Source organism: Protomyctophum bolini (assembly GCF_963924005.1).
Source record: "Protomyctophum bolini genome assembly, chromosome: 23".
Lineage (NCBI taxonomy): Eukaryota > Metazoa > Chordata > Actinopteri > Myctophiformes > Myctophidae > Protomyctophum > Protomyctophum bolini.
Genome location: NC_137884.1, coordinates 8,408,241 through 8,428,501, shown reverse-complemented (window position 1 = coordinate 8,428,501; position 20,261 = coordinate 8,408,241). Strand labels below are relative to the sequence as shown.

General features: G+C 42.0%; 1 protein-coding gene and 1 long non-coding RNA gene across 3 annotated transcripts in view; one reads left to right on the top strand and one right to left on the bottom strand.

Moving 5' to 3' along the window:
- The window catches only part of LOC308310515, a 47,366-nt gene that overhangs the window by 9,791 nt on the left and 17,314 nt on the right, over positions 1-20,261 (top strand). The window lies entirely within an intron of this gene.
- On the bottom strand, positions 366-7,281 carry LOC308310563 (uncharacterized protein; the record flags this gene model as incomplete). Its single annotated transcript, XM_080756950.1, has 5 exons — positions 366-604; positions 1,242-1,370; positions 2,032-2,169; positions 2,431-2,499; positions 7,117-7,281. 5 exons carry the CDS (start codon positions 7,279-7,281, stop codon positions 500-502), a joined length of 606 nt encoding a protein of 201 aa, XP_080613076.1. The 3' UTR covers positions 366-499.

Here is a 20,261-nt window from a genome sequence, read left to right as displayed (position 1 = left end):
TGCATCGCTGCCTTGCATGCTGTGTGCTACTGTTGAGTCTGTCACTTACTTTGACTGATTTATGGCATTGTCTTTCTGTTAAAATCCAACTATGTTAATTTAAGAACTCTGGGCATATAGGTCATTGTTTATTCACTGTGCACACGTGTAGCCTATTGTATGTCAGACTGTATGTCTGTCCCACAGTCACAATCCTTTAGTACTTAGGCTGTGGAAATATTCAGGACAAAACAATGGTACATTTCCAATAACCCATTCGTTACTACATGTGGAGTCAACTCCCGCCATTTATTTCTTCCCATAGTGCGTGGCAAAGTCGCTCTGGGATGAGTGCGCGCGTAGCGCGCACGAAATTCTAGTAATTGTAATATGAAAAACATTTTAGATCTAGATGAAACATTTAACAGGCTTTTGCACAAAAATAAATGAACAAAAAAATGTTCGACCAAATACAGCTGTAAAAAAAACTTTTTTTGAAATATCAACACTCAGACTGTATCTAGTGGCGTTTGCGTTCCCAGCGTCTGAAGCTCCGTCCCTCAATGTACAACTCCAGATTTTCCAGTTCTGACAAAGCCTTGTTCTGGACACCAGCGTCCTTTAGCTTTACACACACACACACACACACACACACACACAGACACACACACACACACACACACACGCACGCACACGCACATACACGTCCATTGACCCAATCATACAACAGAGCAAGAGAGAGTTACTGATGTCATGTGACATAGACGTGTTGGACAAGTGATTCTGATGTATGTAGGCGACCGTGTTCCATTGCTTCTTGCACATTAAATGTGTTTCAGTTTGACACTGTTGCTAAAGATACGGTATTGTGCATGCCTGCTGCTTCATTACATCCAGTATTATTATTTTATTTTTTTACCTTTCTTTCGTCCCAACTAATATTTTGATGCTTGTATACCTGTATGAGTGAGTGACAAAATATGATATACCTGATTGACTGGTCAGTATAATTTGTACATGTACAGTATCAGTGGTGGGTTTTGCCCCAGCTAGTAGTGCTACACCAAAAATTAAGCCAACGTGTACTATGTTAACACACTAGTTTATTTTGATAAATGAAAATGCTCTTATTTGTATTTCAGGCCCTGCCTAAAATACAAACGATATTATAATAATCCCGCTTTGTGCACCGGGAGCCTTCGAAGCGGATGTGTGTGTGTGTGTGTGTGTGTGTGTGTGTGTGTGTGCGTGCGCTCGCGTACCTGTTGTGTAGCTGTGTCCAATGTGTGTATTTGCAGTAGACTCAGTTTTCTGGCAGATAAGTCAGACAGGTTCTGGGTGAAGGACTCATTCATAGATGCTGACCGTAGCGCATCACACACCTTCTTTTTCTGACAGACAGACAGACAGACAGACAGACAGACCATTATGTTTGAATTGAACATACATTGTTATAGTAACCTTTTCAATTAAATGACAAACCATCAAATTCACTAATTGTAAATATAAACAAGTCATATAATACATATAGTAACCTCTTACTAACTTGTAATTTCTGAGTAATATACCAGTATAACAGTAATGGCGTTTCAAAGGTGGGTAATCTTTAGGCTATATTACTATATACATCTGCATTAATGACGTGTATTACCTAAGTATATCTATTTTATAATTATCATTGTATGTCAAATAATTTTACCGTTTAGTGCTTAATTGAATGACTTGAACCCCAGCATCCATATTCTAGGGGAGCGCAAAAGTAGCAAATCTAAAATCCCACATCGCTTGTCGCATTGCGAAGCTTGTGAACTTGTAGATCTTTCTTATTTTTGCGACAATTTTGGCCAATATGTGACCAGGTGTGATTTTTATAGTATGATTTGTTTGTTTGATGCCATTATGGTATTTTTTTCTTGTCCTTTTTGAGGTGTTCATCTGCACCACTGATACAAGCGGTCCAAGCCCACAGCCAATTCAAGTCCAGTTTACTAAGTCTAGCGGGTTTAAAGTTTTAAACTATAGTGTTATTGTAAATCAAAAGGTCAGCCTTACATGGCGGAATGGGCGGATGCAGCGTTTGATACTTTGGAGGAAGTTGGTGAGATGGTCACGCTTGGCAGCAGAACCAAGTCTGTGTTTGAAGAGAGACTGATAGAAGTCCAGAATCCTGGTGACTACACAGCCATGGAGCTGGAGGGACGGACAGACAGACAGACAGACAGACAGACAGACAGACAGACAGACAGACAGACAGACAAGTAATTGCAAAATGTAGACAGTAGATAGCAGCAGAAAATGTTAAGAAAGTTAAATTATACAACTCACAAATCAGTACAGTCTGTAAACAGTGAGTAAAGGGTCAGAAAATAGTCACCAGTCAAGTCGTCTGTGTACACAGCCAGATACTAAACGGTAACCATGAAAACAATCAATGAGTCTGTAACCTCTTACCTGAGGGTCTTTTCTGATTTCATCAAACGACTTTAGGGGCAGCAGGAACCTACTGTTATCAGAGGTGTTCTGAAACGCATGCACGCGACGCGCGCACACACACACACACACACACACACACACACACACGTCGGAGCTATAGTTACACTTGGAGGGGAGGGTCATAATAATTATTAAAATTAATGTAATGAATAATTACATCAGTTGTCCTGGCGCTATAACAGCCACGCTTTACAATTGGCCTTATAACTCTTGAACCGTAGGTCGTAAAATAAAAAAATCACTTTTACTAGATTATTTGGGTCATGACGCATCTCCCCATATAGGCCACACCCATTTGCGTCAGGATAGATTTTCCACCATTTTGACTTTTCTGCAAAACACACTTTTTGCTCTTCCACCTACAGCTTTTGTGCAAATCTCACATAACTCGGTACATATGATCTCTGGACCTATCTGATTAAAACACCACAGGCAGAATTTTCATAGTCCGTATCGTTTGGCTGTAATCGGCGTCCAAAGTTAGTGGGAGAGGCCTGTTTCATATACAAAATTACACCCTAAATTTCATTCACATGTCGAGGGTGATTTATTCAACGGAGAGCCCAAAGCGTAGCTTACGTGCACTATAGCGAGACAGGACAATCCCTCCCAATCAGTAATGTGATCTATTACATCGCATCACCCACACTGTACATCGTGTGTGTGCGCGTGTGTGCGTGCGTGCGTGCGTGTGGTGTCTCCCCACTCTTGCAACGCTATATACTATATAGGCGGGTAAAAATATGGTTTGACCCTAAAAAAATTGTAACAAAAGGTTTCTCAACTGATTTTTGTAGTATTAGGTGTCCTAAATAACATACTCAAAGTTTACCAAAGTTTGACCACCCGAAAGGTGTTTTTTTTCAAGATGGCCGCCGCCAGTTCTTAATATACCATTAGGGTCGATTCATACTCCTATTTTAGAGCCGAATAAAAGTCGGTTCGGCGCTGTAGAGCCTACAATTTGACGTCATTTGAGGTTCGGGGGGGCGGGTACCGTCCTAAAGTCGGCTCTTCGGTGCTACTGAAATTTTCTGACGAGCCAAAATCATTTCGGCACTACAGCGCCGAAACAGGAGTATGAATCGGCCCTTACTCCTCCATTATTCATCCTAGAAAAGTAATTTTGGTGTCTAACCCTATGTTTTGGTTATCTAGGAATCCAATTAGCATATATACATTTTAGTCAAGCAATTACAAGTACAATGATATATTAAAGCAATTGGTTATAAGGTTATAACAGTGTAATAGGACATTTCCCTTTTCTATGATGCCGTACTGCCCAGGATTGGTGAATTCATCACCTGTACAAAATTCACATTCTGTTGAAGCTTTCAAGAGATTTATTTTGATACCATAACAATAAGGAATATCTTCATTATTACTGGGCGGTACTGTCATATGATGTGACATTTGTAAAAGCATGGCTGCCAAGTGATAGACTCATTAGACTGGGAATATTACACAAATCATGGAAGAAATGTACAGAGAAATGTCTGCACTATTTTGTTTGTAAAGGTGTCTGGCAATAATAATAATAAAAATAAGTCCCCTATAGGGTAGTGGTTCCCAAAATGTGGGCCGGGACAAACATTGTGAAAATAGGCGATCTATAAAAGCTCACAACGCTGAGTGTCTTTGCACCAAACACACTCAGTAGGACCAATTGGCCACTTGTCTGGTCTATGGGGAAGATGGACTCCTCAGTGGGGATACATTGGAGAGAAATGGCCCCTCATGGGCCTAGAGACTAGAGAGGTGTGTAAGTCAGTCCAGAGCTATCACACATGTATCTTGGTATATAGGCAGGTGGTGGAGTGTGGCATGGATAGGGTTCAGTTATGCTTGTCACAGACATCTTCTTATTCCCGAGACTGTAGTAGTTGTGTGTGTAAAATTAATTCCACATTTACTTTGTGTTTGGTACTGCTGGCAATATCCTTGAGCCCTGGGCTCCAGTCTTGGTCTCCCCATAGAATCCCAATCTAACCTCCCTCTACGCTGTGTCCCTGCTGCTATCCAACAAAGAAGCATTGCTGCCTTCCAATGCATGGCTTTTTAAGTCATGTGGCAGCCAAGACTATGGACTTTAATGTTTGTTTAGGGTACACTAAATGACAACGTAGGATGCCATGTGGCCAATATAAATACTGTGGGCGCCCCTAATTTCGTGTTTTTTGCACGCATTTTCGTACTACAGTAGCTGTTCTAGAGGAGAGGGGAGAGGGTATTCTGCGCCATAATGATCAGTCACTGGGGGCCCCAGTAATATTAATGGTCAGCCACCAACCAGACACCGACTCTCCTGTGAACCAGTCCGACATAGGGACACCCCTGTCTGCCTGACAAACAATCATGCACCACGTGGAGGTCTTAGAACCACCACTATGTGGGTCTGACCCTTCTGTATACCTATGCCCACTCTAAGCGCCTATATAGCTCAGAGCTAGGAGCCAGCAGGAGGTCCATTTGGGACCAGCATACATACATTTAAGGACACGACTGCCTGACAGTCTTGCAACATGTGGAGGTCTTATAACCACCATCAGTGGAGTGGAGACTGTCCTCTATATATGCTAACTCAAGAGGTCCTATCTCAGGAGTAAGAGCCAGCATGGTCCACATGGGACCAGTGGAACTATAAGTCAGGTGACATATAGGAAGTAGGAACACTCCTCCCAGCCTAAGCTAAACCCCAATTCCTTAGTTTCTACCTCCTCCACACTCCGTTCCCCTGCATGCCGTGACTTAGAAATTGTTTGCATTTGAGGAGTTGAGAACGAGGAGAGTGCAGGCTCCCTAAGCCACTTGGAGTGAGATCTGGCAAAGATCTTTCATGTATCGTTTTCAGAACTGTCTTTGTTGAAATGTGTGGCGTATCATTTCTCCTTATACATGACAATCCTCGGAGCTCCGGAATGGTCCAACAATCCAACTGTGTGACACGTCATGATTGCTGTCACTTCAAAATTATGCAGGTCTATTCCCCCCTCCTCGCTCGACGACCATGGGCTAAGGCGGGAGTGGAGGACATGAAGAATGTATACTTGTGGCTATTACAATGCACAACATGGAGGTCTAGAACTACAGCGACAGACAAGCCCCAATCTCTTTAACTGCCCAATGAGCACTCATCCTGGGCTCTCAAGTGCCCCATAGCTTTAATTATGAGCCACCTCGGACATACAGAGAGGAGAAGACCATGAGGCATGATGAGGGTCTTCTTAACTTTGCTCTTCTGTGCTCCAAGTCCCCAGGGAGAAATCCAGTGACCCCCCCACTCCCCATACTCCCCTGTACCCACTTGAGGGGAACTCTAGGCCCACTAAACTCTAGTCCGGACTAGGGTTGGGATTCAGAACCGGGTCCATTTCAGACCCAGTTCCAACATTGCGGATCCGGGATCCGGAGCCGGTTACATCGTTTTTTTCCCCCCAAACGGTTGTCATTTAGCTCCGCTGTGTCTGTGCATGCATGCACAGTGTCTGTGTCTGTGTCTGTGCATGCATGCACAGTGTCTGTGTCTGTGTCTGTGCATGCATGCACAGTGTCTGTGTCTGTGTCTGTGCATGCATGCACAGTGTCTGTGTCTGTGTCTGTGCATGCATGCACAGTGTCTGTGTCTGTGTCTGTGCATGCATGCACAGTGTCTGTGTCTGTGTCTGTGCATGCATGCATGCGTAGATGAGTGAGTAGATTAATCTTGTGACTCATGTAGGCGTATTGATTTTGAGATGTTTCCTCAATGTGGACATGCAACGTTACTGGTGCAAGTTGCAACCTTTGCAGGAAACTATGGCATTGCATTTATTGCACTTTGCGTGCTCAGCCTCAAGAGTCATTTCCCTCTCTGTTAACCACACTCGCAAAGTGCAATAAATGTGAAGCCATAGTTTCCTGCAAATGTTGCAACTTGCACCAGTAACGTTGCACACAGACACTGTGCATGCATGCACGGACACAGCGGAGCTAAATGACAACTACATAAATCAGTTGAGAAACCTTTTGTTACAATTTTTTTAGGGTAAGGTGCTTTTCTTTCATATATTTACCCGAAGATAGAGTCCTTGAGCAAGACACTGAACCCCTAATTGCTCCTGATGTGCTGGTTGCTGCCTTGCATGGTTTCTGCTGCCATCGGTGTATGAATGTGTGTGTGACTGGGTGAATGTAATGCAATCTGTAATGTAATCTGTTGTGTGACGGGCAGCTGCAACCACCGCCTATACCCGTAAATGTAGTCTCTGGGTTGTTTGACTCGTTTCTAACGCTATTGTGTTACTCTTTGGGTACATTTCCACCTTCAGTCGATGCTTCATATCCATATGAGTGAAAAGGCCGGGATGATCGGTTTATGTTTCAAACACTGTTCTTATATGAAGAGATCTAAAATCCCCCTATGGCGATTTCAATGCAAATAAAAAGCAGGACTTCGGTGCTCTATGCATCAATTACTGCAAACAACAAAAAAACACAAACATATTGATATTATACAAGTTCAAATGAACGGTAAAGGACTAGTTTTTTTTAAAATATATAAACAGCTGGAAAAACCAGTCAAACGACATACAACAGTCTGTGTGTGTGTGTGTGTGTGTGTGTGTGTGTGCGTGTGCGTGCATTCGTCCGTGTGCGCGTACTCACTCTCTCCGAACTGATGTTGCGGACCAGTCTGTTGAGTTGCCGCAGATCAACACAGAGCGTTGTGTTCTCACTTGGCGGACATTTACATTGACACTCTGATGCTCTGCTCTGCTGCCCCCCGCAGCACAGGAGGACAATCACCAACTCATAACATAGCCTGGACATGCTGAATGAATGACTGAATGAATGAATTGTTAACTGACTGACTGACTGACTTGTTAACTGACTGACTGACTGACTGACTGACGTACGTACGTTGTTCCTCTGTCTTGATTTCGGTCCTCTATGTCTGGGTTCCTCTTATCTCTCTCTATTTATACCTGACAGACACTCAGGTAACACCTCTTTCCTCCCTCCCTTTCTCTCTCTCTCTCTCTCTCTCTCTCTCTCTCTCTCTCTCTCTCTCTCTCTCTCTCTCTCTCTCTGTGTGCGTGCGTGTGTGCGTGCATGCGTGCGTGCGTGCATGCATGTTCAGGGGGAAGTGTAACCAGGTCAAGATTGTCTTCAGATGGTCATGGTGGTTTACGATGTCCTAGTTTACAGTCCCATTTAGCAGCATGTTTCCTATTGTCTAACTATAGAGGGTATGCGCATGCATAAAGTGAATGGCAGATCGAGTGGCAAAGTGAGTGGCAAAGTGAATTTAATTTGTTGATTAAAGTCATATAATGCAATCAAATATGACTTTTCTGTTTGGATGTATGGGCTGTCAAGGCCAGAAAGTAGTTTTTTGCCACTCAGTAGGCATTTCCGCATAACTTCCTGGTATGATGATGATGTCACACGCATACCCTATATTCAGTGTAGGGTGACAATGTGGGACACAATACACATGCATGCATGTGTATTGTGGCTAAGGGTGCAGGGTTGTGTCACACGCGTGAATATTGTTAACGTGAAAACAAAAATAACATTTCTATTCCTCAATTAGACATTTATATTCTTCCCCGGCCATCACATACTGTAGCATCACTATGCTTTGCCATCTGTTTCATTCAGTAGCACATAATAGGACTATGATGATAACTATAATAGAAGGAACTACTATGCATTATGCAATGTAAAAGAAACTCAACAGAAAGGCAGGTGCAAGCACGTCTGTAACTATTGATGCTGCCTTGGTACGTCCACATGACATTTTGTTTGCAATATCACTGTCTGAAAACATGACTGATGCCAGCTTATTGCCACAGTCTTCAGATCGGTATGACTGGGCGTGTTGCACTGTGTGGTAGACACTGGTTATTTCAGCTGCTGTTACCTTATCTGCGTTTGAATCTTTTACAGTGAATCTTGCTTTGGTTTTAAAACGTGTCCATGCGCCGTGAAGCCTCCTTTTGAGCAACGCGCTGCTTGTGAGTCTCGCATTGTCTGTGTCGCTTCACGTCATATTCACCTCCGTGTGTCACTGAGAAACTACTTTTACAGACATCACAGAAGACTATCAGAATGGCTATTTCACTGGCTTGACCCACGGGTAAATAGTTTCCCAGTCTTTGTTATAGCTGCATTTCCTTTTCTTCGCGGTCTTTGTTTCTTCCCTTTTGTCCTTTTGTCTCCATGTTTCTCGTTTCGCTTTTTCTGCTGCTAACTCGTTGTGCGGTGTGTAATGTTGTTGTTTTTTTTGGGTGGGCGTTCACCTCACACTGTGACCGGCTGAGAAAATGACAACTTTATTAGAAAACAAGTAAAATAAGAGTAAAAACCAATAAGAACAGTACATGTAACAGGTTAAAAACACATCAGCTCGGGAATGCTATTCTGAACAGGTGGGTTTTCAGGGTGGTTTTGAAGGTGGTGAGTGAGGGCCCGGCCCCAGGGGCATCCCGGATCTGTTTGGGGAGGGCATTCCAGAGGTAGGGGCGGCCACGGAGAAGGCCCTGTCGCCACAGGTTTTGAGCCTGATTTTCTTGGGTATCACCAGGAGGCCGTTAGTTAAATTAAAATTAATTTTACAATGTAAATTGGAGTCCCAGAGATAGAAATGCCATTAAATGGGGGTCTGCAGTAGACTAATATGCATGTCAAACTGGGGGTCCTTGAAATTAAACTGGTTGAGAATCACTGCTAGAGCCGTACAAATCTTCTCTTATGGGGGGTCCCTAACGCATCTTTTCAAATGGGGGTCCGTGGGATAATTGGTGTCAATTTGGGGGTCCTTGACATGAAAACGTTTGGGAGCCACTGAGTTATTGTTTGTATAACGTATGGTTCGAGATTTATTGGACAAAACCTGACGTGGCCTGTTACAATGCCACAATGAAGCCCATTTGAAAAACAATGGAGTGTCTTCCTTGACCTATACTATGAGAGAGAGCGTTCAAAGTTTCACAACGTTTGGTCCAGCAGTGTCCGAGATTAGCTGTACACTGACAGATGGACGGATATTATAGGCCACTTTCCGGCCATTCTGAAATAATTAATTTAAATTCAAATTCAATGCATAAGATTTGCCAGTTTAACCACTTTCAACCTGGTGTCCCTATTTTGGGATTGTGAAATAATAATAATAAATTAAATAACAATAATAAAACAGTGATGATGATGATTATTAGCTATATATGATAATGATGATTGTTATAGGCAAGCTATTTCGTTATAGAGGAGCCACAGCCAGAGATGCTATACTGTAGCTATTTGGGGGTCCATGGCATGTAAAAGTTAGAAATCCCCTGCCTATACATTTCAGTCATAGTGGAGGAGATGAGTGGGTTTGATGATGCCAAAAAAAGCTGTTTGACCTGCATAGCTGACCTGGATTATACTGTAGTTCACATTTTCGTGTGTGTGTGTGTGTGTGTGTGTGTGTGTGTGTGTGTGTGTGACTGTGTGTGTGTGTGTGACTGTGTGTGTGTGTGTGTGTGTGTGTGTGTTATTTCTTTTAAAATAATCTGGGGACCCCCCAAAGTAATTTGGCGACCCCCTGAAGGGTTGCGACCCCCATGTTGAGAACCCCTGGTGCATCTGACACAGCTCTATCTCAGACACACCCAATGCTGTACTGTACGTTGCATCATCTCTGACTCCCATGATAATATGCACGTTTTGAATGCTGAATGTTGCTGTGTTGCAGCGACATTATTGCTCACGCACACGTGCGCATGCACACGTGCACACACATGTGTGTGACCACATGTGTGCACATGTGTGTGCACACCATAGTTCTCCGGGTCTGATATGGACGTAAAATGAAGCCTGTCAGTCCTTGAATTGTAAATCGCCATCTTTCTAGATCCGTTTGGGCCCAGCTGAGCCATTGGCTGGCCCAGACAACGAGGCGGGACTTCCCCCCTTCTTCTTCGTTGGTTTTTATTTTGACTCGAGTGGGTGGGGGATCCCGTTCATAGACTGTAACGGTAGCCACGCCCCTCAGAACATATGCGACTTTATGGTAATTTTTTTAATAAATGGGACCATCATTTTCCAAAAAGAATATTATGACATTAGAAATGAGACTTTAAACTAGTGACTGGAAGCAGAAAGTATTCATGACCATGTTTATTAAGGTAATACAGTCTAGGTGAAGTGGTTCCCAAATACATGGATCTCTATGGAGCTATGGGGTTTTTTGAGCCCAATGACAGCACCACAACGGCCATTATATGAATTTTCAGGAAATCCCGATTTCCTTAGTGCCTTCACAAAATATCTGTCTGACTGCCCCCCTGGTGCACACACACATGTGCGACTGGGAAGCTGTTCAGCTGTTGTTCTAAACAATGCTAAAGAATTTGAGAACTGCTTTCCTGTTCGTTAACTCTGTGTGTCTATATGCAGTCAAGGGAAGGCTGGGCCTTCCCCAGCTACACCAAATCTTACAGGGGCAAATTACCTTTGTCCCATTTTCATCTTCACGTTTTGTTAATTTTAGGAAGCAAAACTTTCCTTACTTGTATTTGCAAGTAGGAATGTAGTCCTGTTCCTGTTCCATATCACACGGCATGCATGACTCGTCTTAATAACCACTTAAACCCTATACTTGGTTGACTGGAGTCCCTCAGGGAAAGTTTTGTCTTTTGTTTTGCAGAGTTCTTATAATCTTTTTTTTAATTTTTGTTCAGAGTGCCATACAGTCATGAAAAACATGCTTTACATTTCAGTTTACAATATGCACCTCTTTTCTTCTTTTTTTGCTGTCAAACTGTCAAACTGTACAGTAGTGTTTAGACAACGCATCACAGTTCAAGTACAAGTTCAGATTTGCTACCAAACTACACCGGTAATGTGGGTATAATGCAAAGTAATCCATGTGGGGCTGCCTAAAGTCCTGTTGCCTATTATTAATATTTTAATTAATTTTGTCTAGAGGAGTTAATTTAGCCAATGTGAAACTGTAGGAGGGGTAGAGGACTTCCAATGTAAGGTAATACATTTCTTTGCTGCTATAAAAGCTAGGTCAATGTATTTATTTAGGTGTCTGTCCCAACTGGCCTCCCCACCAGAGGGGAAAGGGGGACAGAAATCCCCAAGCAAGATGAAACAGCATCTACAATTGAATGCCAAAATGATGACACAGCACTGCATGACCAAAACATATGGATGCAGAGTTCTTCAAAACCATTATCATCCGTCTTTGGTCTACTCTAGGCTTTAGGTCCCCACCCCCCTCCTTCCTACTGTAGGAGTCAGGTAACGCTGGAGCAGTTATTCATACACGCACGCATGCATGCATTGATTGCACACACGCACGCACACATGCACGTGCACACTGCACACACACCGATTCGCCCATGATAGAGAAGCTTGATTTTGTTAACGGTGCGAGAATAACCTGAGATGCACTTTTTACCAGCTGACATTGATCTTGATACTTTTGCTACCAAACTTGTCGCCTCCTGCATCTCATTGAAGACAGGGTGTGTACTGTATGTGTGCGTGTGTGTGTCTGAAGCCAGGGTTTGTGCGGGTCCAACATTTGCTGGCTGTACATTTTGTAATGCACCTTCTAAATATTTGTCTTCTTGTATTGTATATCTTATGTGGACATAAATCTACTGTATTTGCCTTTATGTTTTTGTTGATTAGACACTGTAATTACCAGCAGAGATCATGGGAAATGTGGACTTAGTAGGCCCCCACGCAGGCTTGTCAACGGAGGCCCCGATCCGTGAACTAGTGCTGCACGATTCTTGCTCAAATTCTGAAATGAGATCGCATACAGTAGGTGTCTGAATCTAGATTGTGATCTTTTTTTGATTAATTGTGCAGCACTCGTACCCAGTAGTTATGCGGGAAGCCAGGAACGCCTACTGAGTGGCAAAAAAACAACTTTCTGGCCCTGACAGCCCATTCATCCAAACAACAACCGTATCCCGGTGGAAAAGTGATGCATGTACATACTCTTTATAGTAATTCGGACATCGTTACCCCTCTGTCGGGAGAAGACATACAACCTTACAGGTTGTAGCTTTGAATCGAGAATATAAAGGGCACATTTGTCATGAGAGCAGAACCTTTATTAAAAATCATTGTTTATTTTGGTACATCAAATGCATATATAAATAAATAAATAATAAATAATCAATCAATCACAAAGATAACGTACCATTGTGTAGTTAAATAAATATAACAATAAATACAGTTTACACAAGCACATGCACGCACGCACGCGCAAATGGGCTGTCAAGCCAGCCCTCATTTGAAAATAAATAACATGATAAGAAATAGTGTACCTGTACTTTACTAATTAAGAATTTTTTACCTATTCTTTCCCTGAAGTAACATACTTTTACTTGGAGTTTTGCCCCTGTTTAAGGGATCATTTTCAACATCAGCCATTTGGACAGTAGATAGACACAGCTGAAGGTAATTGCATGGTGTTTCTGCGTGCCAGCATGAAGTCAGATACTTAACCACTAAAAACCTGATCTATACTTGGTAAACTAATACTGAGCGGAATCAGCTCTGTACTTGGCTGCCTCTTTTTCCCCTTCTACAGCAAAATAGCCGATCTACAAGCTTACAGTGCGTTCCCATTGTTCAAGTTGTTAAGCACCACCTTTTATACTTAGTCCTATGATGCACCATGGGGAAAAAAAAGCTGATCTACAAGCTTACAGTGTGTGACGAGCTTGTAGATCTTCTATTTGAGCTATTCTTGAAAATTGTGTACAAAAATAGGGAGGTCAGGTTGAAAGTGGTTAACTCTACAGCAGTGTTTCTCAAAGTGGGGTGCGGGCACCCCCAGTGGTCCTTGAGTGGGTTCCATGGCGTCCCCAGTTAAATTATTGATAGTTAGGCGGAACCAAATGGACCCTTACAGGTCTGTAACTCATGTTTGAGAACCACCGCTGTCCACGCTGACACACAGCAACGCTTATGTGAAAAAACATCTATTCACGTTGTTAATGTTACTCAAAATGTCTGCTGTGAAAACGGTGCAGTCAAATGGCCTTCAAATAAATGACAGACAAATGTACATATAAGTCCATCTATGTACATTTGTGTGTCAATGTTCATTTATTAAACAATGAATTAATTAAATATACTGACTGACTTATAAGGAGACATTGTTATAATAAACAAGTATTCATAAATATGACTATATTAATAAATAGTACAACGTTGTAAACGGCACACCATTTTGTATACGTACTAAACAACAACAAAATGAATGCGGTGTTAATACGTAGGCTAAGAAAATGTTAGTAAATCAAGCTCATTTGACTTTCAGAGTTCTGGTCCTGAGGGCCTGCCGTCTGCGGTGCGCCTGAGGTGGTCTCGGCTGAACCAATGAGCTGGCTTTGTGATACAGCCAGGGAAACTCACGCAGTGCCTTGTTCTGGATCACTGTATTGTTAGTCTGACAGAGGGAGAGAGAGAGAGACGGTTACTCTGACTGTCGGTCTGACTGTCGGTCTGACGTCTGTCTGTCTGTCTGCCTGTCGGTCTGTCGGTCTGTCTGCCGTGTACCTGTATGTTATGTAGACTCAGTAGCTGTTTGTTTAAGTCATTAGTCTGAAAGGGAGAGAGAGAGAGAGAGAGAGACGGTTTGTCTGTCTGTCTGTCTGTCTGTCTGTACCTTTATGTTCTGTAGATTCAGTAGCTGTTCGTTTAAGTCATTAGTCTGAAAGAGAGAGGGAGAGAGAGAGACGGTTACTCTGTCTGTCTGTCTGTCTGTCTGTCTGTCTGTCTGTCTGTCTGTCTGTCTGTCTGTCTGTCTGTCTGTCTGTCTGTATGTCTGTACCTACCTTTATGTTCTGTAGATTCAGTAGCTGTTCGTTTAAGTCGGTGGACTTGTGGTATTTGTGCTCCAGCAGACCTTTGACCTCTCCCAGCACGTAACGCAGTCCCTCATCAGCTGTGTGATCCTGGCCCGAGCCGCGAGGCGAGCCCCTGGCCCCACTCTGGCCTCCAGCACTCTGAGCCAACATCTGTTCAATCAACTTCTCATAAACTTTCAAAACTCCTCCCATTAGGACCTTTTTGTCACCAACCTGAGAGAGAGAGAGAGAGAGAGAGATTGTAAATATAAGTGCGTGCGTGCGTGTGTGTGTGTGTGTGCGTGCGTGCGTGCGTGTGTGCGTGCGTGCGTGCGTGCATGCATGCGTGCGTGCGGTACAGTACCTCTCTCTCTCTGTCTTGTAGGAGTTTCACGGAGAACACAGGAGAGCCAGAAAATCTCACTTTGTTTGAAACCTTCTGCAAAGACAAACACAAAAATGTTCCATTTGTAGCTGTGTGTATGTGTGGTCCTCATTGGTCAAGAGGAAGTGAAACAGTGAAATACTGTAGCTCTCAAAGTCACTCTTTTAGAACATAAACAAATGCAAACAAAGCAGTACAGTATATGTTCATTACAGTAGGCTGTAGAACATCACAAAACTCTGTATGGCATTGTAGTTATAAGCTAGTTGGCTACTTTCTGGATTAGGAAGACAATCCAGACTGGATACGTGGATCTGGATTTCAAATAATAAAATGTTTGCATTCATTTTTGTGCTAATAGCGTGACTTGGAGTCGGAGATCTGATCGGTGTGTGTGTGTGTGTGTGTGTGTGTGTGTGAAAAATTAAGTAATTCAAACAGAAAGAGTGACATAATCGAGAGGGGGAAAAAGAAAAAATAAACAGAAAAAGGGGGGGGGCTCTATAATCTGTGATGTGATCAGGAATAGACTGCTACTACCACTCTTAGTACCACCACAGCCAATGGGTGTAGAGCTTGTAGATTGTGGAATTTAGATTTTTATGTGCACGATAACGTCATTTCCAAATGATCGGAATTGTATCTAGGGCAAAATAACGTGATCAGGACATTATATCCATATCATGATTTTAGACTATAGATATTGTCTGTGATTTTGGATATTGTACTATTGTGAAAAATTATAAATATCGGATCGGGAAAAATCTGTATCGGCAGATACTCAAAATCTAATCGGATCCGGAGGAAAATAATGTCTAGAACTATAGAATACCTAGTTCTGATGATCAGTTTTCATACAGCCATACATAATGTCATAGTAAATCTGTGTCATACCTGGAGACTGACACTCAGTAATTGGGTCTTATGATCAAAATAAAAACATTTTTGTTTTGAGCTTGTAGATCAGCTATCTTTGCTATATTTGAATTGAAAACCTGAATATTTTGCTATTTTTGAATTGGAATCCTGAAAAGTAACCTTTTTATTGAATTTTAAATGCATTTAGTTATAGTTATGTTAACTTTCTCTCAAAGACAATACTAGTCATGAAGTAATTAAAGGGTTTGGAATTGTAACAGCTGAAATCAATATGTATTCTGATTAAGTGAAGGTGGGGGGCTGCATGTGGCCCCCGGGCCACCAGTTGCCCACCCCTGCTCTATACTTAGTCAAACAGACCTGATTGGTACACTTGCTCTGCTCTGTTTACTTGTACACTAGGGGCCCTATCTTGTGTGCCACCTTACCCCTTACCCCTAAACCTATTAGCCATATTTTACTATATTGAAAATCATTTTAAAATAGTTAAACTCCCCAGTCTACATCGACACGTGGTGAGCTTGCAGATCGGCTATTTGAACTATTTGTATGTTTTTCAAAATGGTAAAAAGTTGCAAAAAGCTAAGGCAAGATAGGGCCCTAGATGTCTTTGCCAGAAATGGCAGGTCTACGAGCTTGTAGATCGACTATTCTGGTGAATGCCCCCCCCATAGTAGTGGTAGAGGTAGGGATACTAATAGTGGAAGTATTGTAGCAATATAGTACTATCAATATTAGTGGTAGTAGCAAATTAAGTAGTATTAGTCACAATAGTAGTAGTAGTAGCAGCAGCAGTAGTAGTACATTAAGCATAATACTGCAGTAAAAGTACTTACATAGTGTTGAAAGAGGCTTTTCAGAGTTGTGTTCATCTTTGTTTCGTGGCCCATACTGACCGACAGGCTCAAACACACACACAACACCCGCATCACAACCCAATACGTCGCTGCCATCACGATGCTCTGTACTCTAGTGTATCAGTCGCAGGTTCAAATCCCCAGGCTCTGGCGTTTGCTTTAATTCCAGTTAGAGTCGACTGTCTGTTATTGTCTTTAAAGGAAGCCGTTTGTTCTGTCAGACAGAATAGCTACTGCTTATATAGAGAGAGATCGAAAGACAGAGTGAGAGAGATCTAGGTGTGAAAACTGTGGTTGTTTAGTTTCCTTTATATCATCAAAGTTCACAGAATTGATGAGGGGTCCCACAAACACACACCCACACGCCCACACACCATTACACACACACACACACACACACACACACACACACACACACTCAAATATTATACTTTCGTTCTCATTTATGATTCATTTAGCGGGAATTGTTACTTTCACCGTAAAGCATCACAACACTACACATGACATGTTAGAGAAAGTTGTGATGTCATTAATGCTACTTTTACCAACCAGAAACTTCCAACAAGAGAAATGCCCTGGTTTCTATTCACTAACTTCCTATTAATCTAATGATTATTCAGTATTTGCAATATATATTGTAATCTTCTATCACTGTCATTTTGGCAATACAAGTATACTATCACGCTAATTACTGTACGTATTGATTGTATTAAATTATTAAATTGACAAGCAGACTTTTTTGTTTGTTTAAATGGTAAAACAAATGGTAAATGGTGCATTTATATAGCGCCTTTATCCAAGGCACTTTACATAGATTGTGCATTACATTCACCCATTCATACACCGATTGCGGCAGAAGACATACGATACATAAAATACGATAACGTCTAACATAACAACAAAAATATTCTCTTTTGGGAGTCACTGGCACAAAATATCTTCAATTGGAACTCCACAGCCCAATGCATATCTATTTGGTGGTCATTGACATGAAAATGTTTGAGAACAAATTTGTTAAAGTAGACAAGTGAAGGTCATTGAATGGCATGACATGTCTGGATGAATGAATCACAAAAATAGAAAATAGCAATTCTAAAAAAGCTCACAACGCGCCACTCTAACCAACCAAATGCCAAATAGAAAATGAAATGGGCACAGCCGCCATGTTCCTTTCTGTCACCCTAATATTTGAATACTGTGCTCATTCTTCATACATAAAACACTCTACCTAGTGTGTACTATATAGTGTGTGTAGTAGGTTTGATGCAAGTACTGCATGCATTCCTGGAGCTCATGAATTGGCCCTAAATTGTGGTACGCATTGTACATGAATCCGTCAAGTCCAGTGTATTAATTCTGACAGTGTACAAATGTTACATTTGTACACCTCTCAGTTACAAAGTTAAAAATGGTTACAAATGGTTAAATTAATTCTTAGGGTGACTGACGGACATTGCGGACCTACCTTGGAAATTGGCAAGCTATGCATGGTAGAAGTGTTTCACCACGGATATCCCCTGTACACGCACACACTTACACACACACACACACACACACACACACACACACAGATATCCCCCCCCACACACACACACACGGGCAGAGCTGTTTATTTTAAACAGCAGTTATTTTTCAGGAATTGAAACTTTATGTTAAGATTATTTTTTTCCCCTTAAGTAACAATCAAAAGGTCAAGGGGAGAGAGAGAAACCATTGTAGTCTCACTATCTGTCTGTCTGTCTGTCTCTCTCTCTCTGTGACACACACACACACACACACACACGTGTGCAGCAAATTGGCAAAATCCCAAATGATTAACCGGCTGCAATCTAATATTTCAGCAATATGTTTTAGCCTAACATATTTAATAACTACATCATATTTACCCAGTAAGACACCCTAAAGGGCGAGGTTGTGTGCACGCATCCGCCTGGGTGAAGGCAGACTGCTGGGCAAGCGCTGGCGCTTTGGGATGGGGGGGTCAGATCGACATACTGAATGTCAGGTCCAAAGGTCAGGGTGGCAGAGGGGGCAGTGTCTTGAGTGTACAGGGTTTGATGAGGGCCCTATAGGGCCGGGCCTTAATTTTCGGGCCTGTTGAGAACTCTACTAATAACTTTGAGGCCGGCCCGTCTAGAGTTTAAATGGACATCAAAATGGAGTTTAAATGGTATCAGTCAAAGGGGAGAAATCGAATAGGAAGACGGGTGGGGGAGGATCAACATATGGAATGTCAGAACAGGTCACCCCCATATATGGAGATTTGAGGTTTGAGGTCAGATGTAGAGTTGCTGGTGCGGCTCCATATATGCAGATCTAGGTGATGATCCAGTCTTCTCCATGTATGGCTATCCAGGGTCAGTGTCTTGATCTTCATATATGGAGACGGCCATATATGGTGCTAATGGTAGTACGTGTCACAAGGCGTGATGTCACGACTCGGCGTGACCATATATGGAGGCATGACACGACGCACTGACACTGAATGCAGGTTTTCATAGTAGACGCAACCTATAGGGTCATAACAATTAACTGCTATATAATGTTTTACCTTCAATAAGGTTTAATAAATACAATGTACGTTTTCTAGATCTGCAATACAATATTTAGTAGCCTACCTAAAAGTAACTATAATATCCTGTTTAACAACTTAAGCCCTACTATACATTATTGTCTTATGATGAATAGTGAAAATAGCCGTTCTACAACCTCACACTTATATATTTTGTAAATGTTTTGAAAGCTTTTAAAGCTTTTTTTTGCCTATAAAATAGGGATGCCAAGATTAAAGTTGTTGCTGTCGGGCAGAAACCTACTGTAGTATCTCTATATTTTTATATACAATATATTCCATTATGCTTTTGTCTACTTCCTCATACAATGGTGAAAATAGCCGATATACAGTACAAGCTCACATCACATTGCAATGTGATGTGTCATGAGTTGGTAGATCCTCTATTTTCACTATTTTCTAAATAAATGTAAATGAAAATAAAAATGGAAACGGTTTTGGACATACAAGGTTTCCACCCAGCAACACCGGTATAGTGTTGCCCACTCCATGCGTGGAGGTTTCCATTGCTTTCCTGCGGTGTCTCCAGCTGCTGACATCATGCGGTGAGCTGGTAACACCACATGGCAGTATTGGGGAGCCCCTCTGCATGATTTGTCAGTTAATGGTCTGTAGGCGGGACATCGAGTGACGTCACAGTGTCTGTCTGTCTTTTATCTATAGTTTATCCCGAATGAAATTGGTTTTATTTTGTTTCTGTAAAGCGAGTATTTAAAAAAGTTATTTATACATTATATGTATTTTTATTTATTTTATTTCCTCTCTCTCATCCACCCCCCCTCTCTCTCTTCCTCTGTCTCTCTGTCTCTCTCTCTCTCTCTCTGTCTCTCTTTCACCCCTCGCTTCCTCTCTCTCGTCCTCTCTCTGTCTTCCGCTCTGTCTCTTCATATCTATCTCGTGTCTCTCTCTTTCATTAATTCTCTCTTTAAGTCTGATCACAACATGTCGCAATGGGACGCGCTGTGAGCATCTAGCAAATCTATGTTTCAAAATTGCCTCCTGATGTATTATATATGAATTAGAATTGATTGTAGATAGATTTTATTTTATCGATTAAATGGTATAGAACTCAGTATGGGTAGTCCACCCAGCAGCCTGGCACAGATGTGTGGGCTCCACGGAGTGCAGCTTTCTAGTTGTGGAAATGTTTTCAGAATCTGCCAGCTTCGCTTTCAGAGAAACGCCTTTTACTTATTTTGAAAGCCAAGCCATGAAAAACTGAAATGAAACGTAACTGAGGTATACTGTAG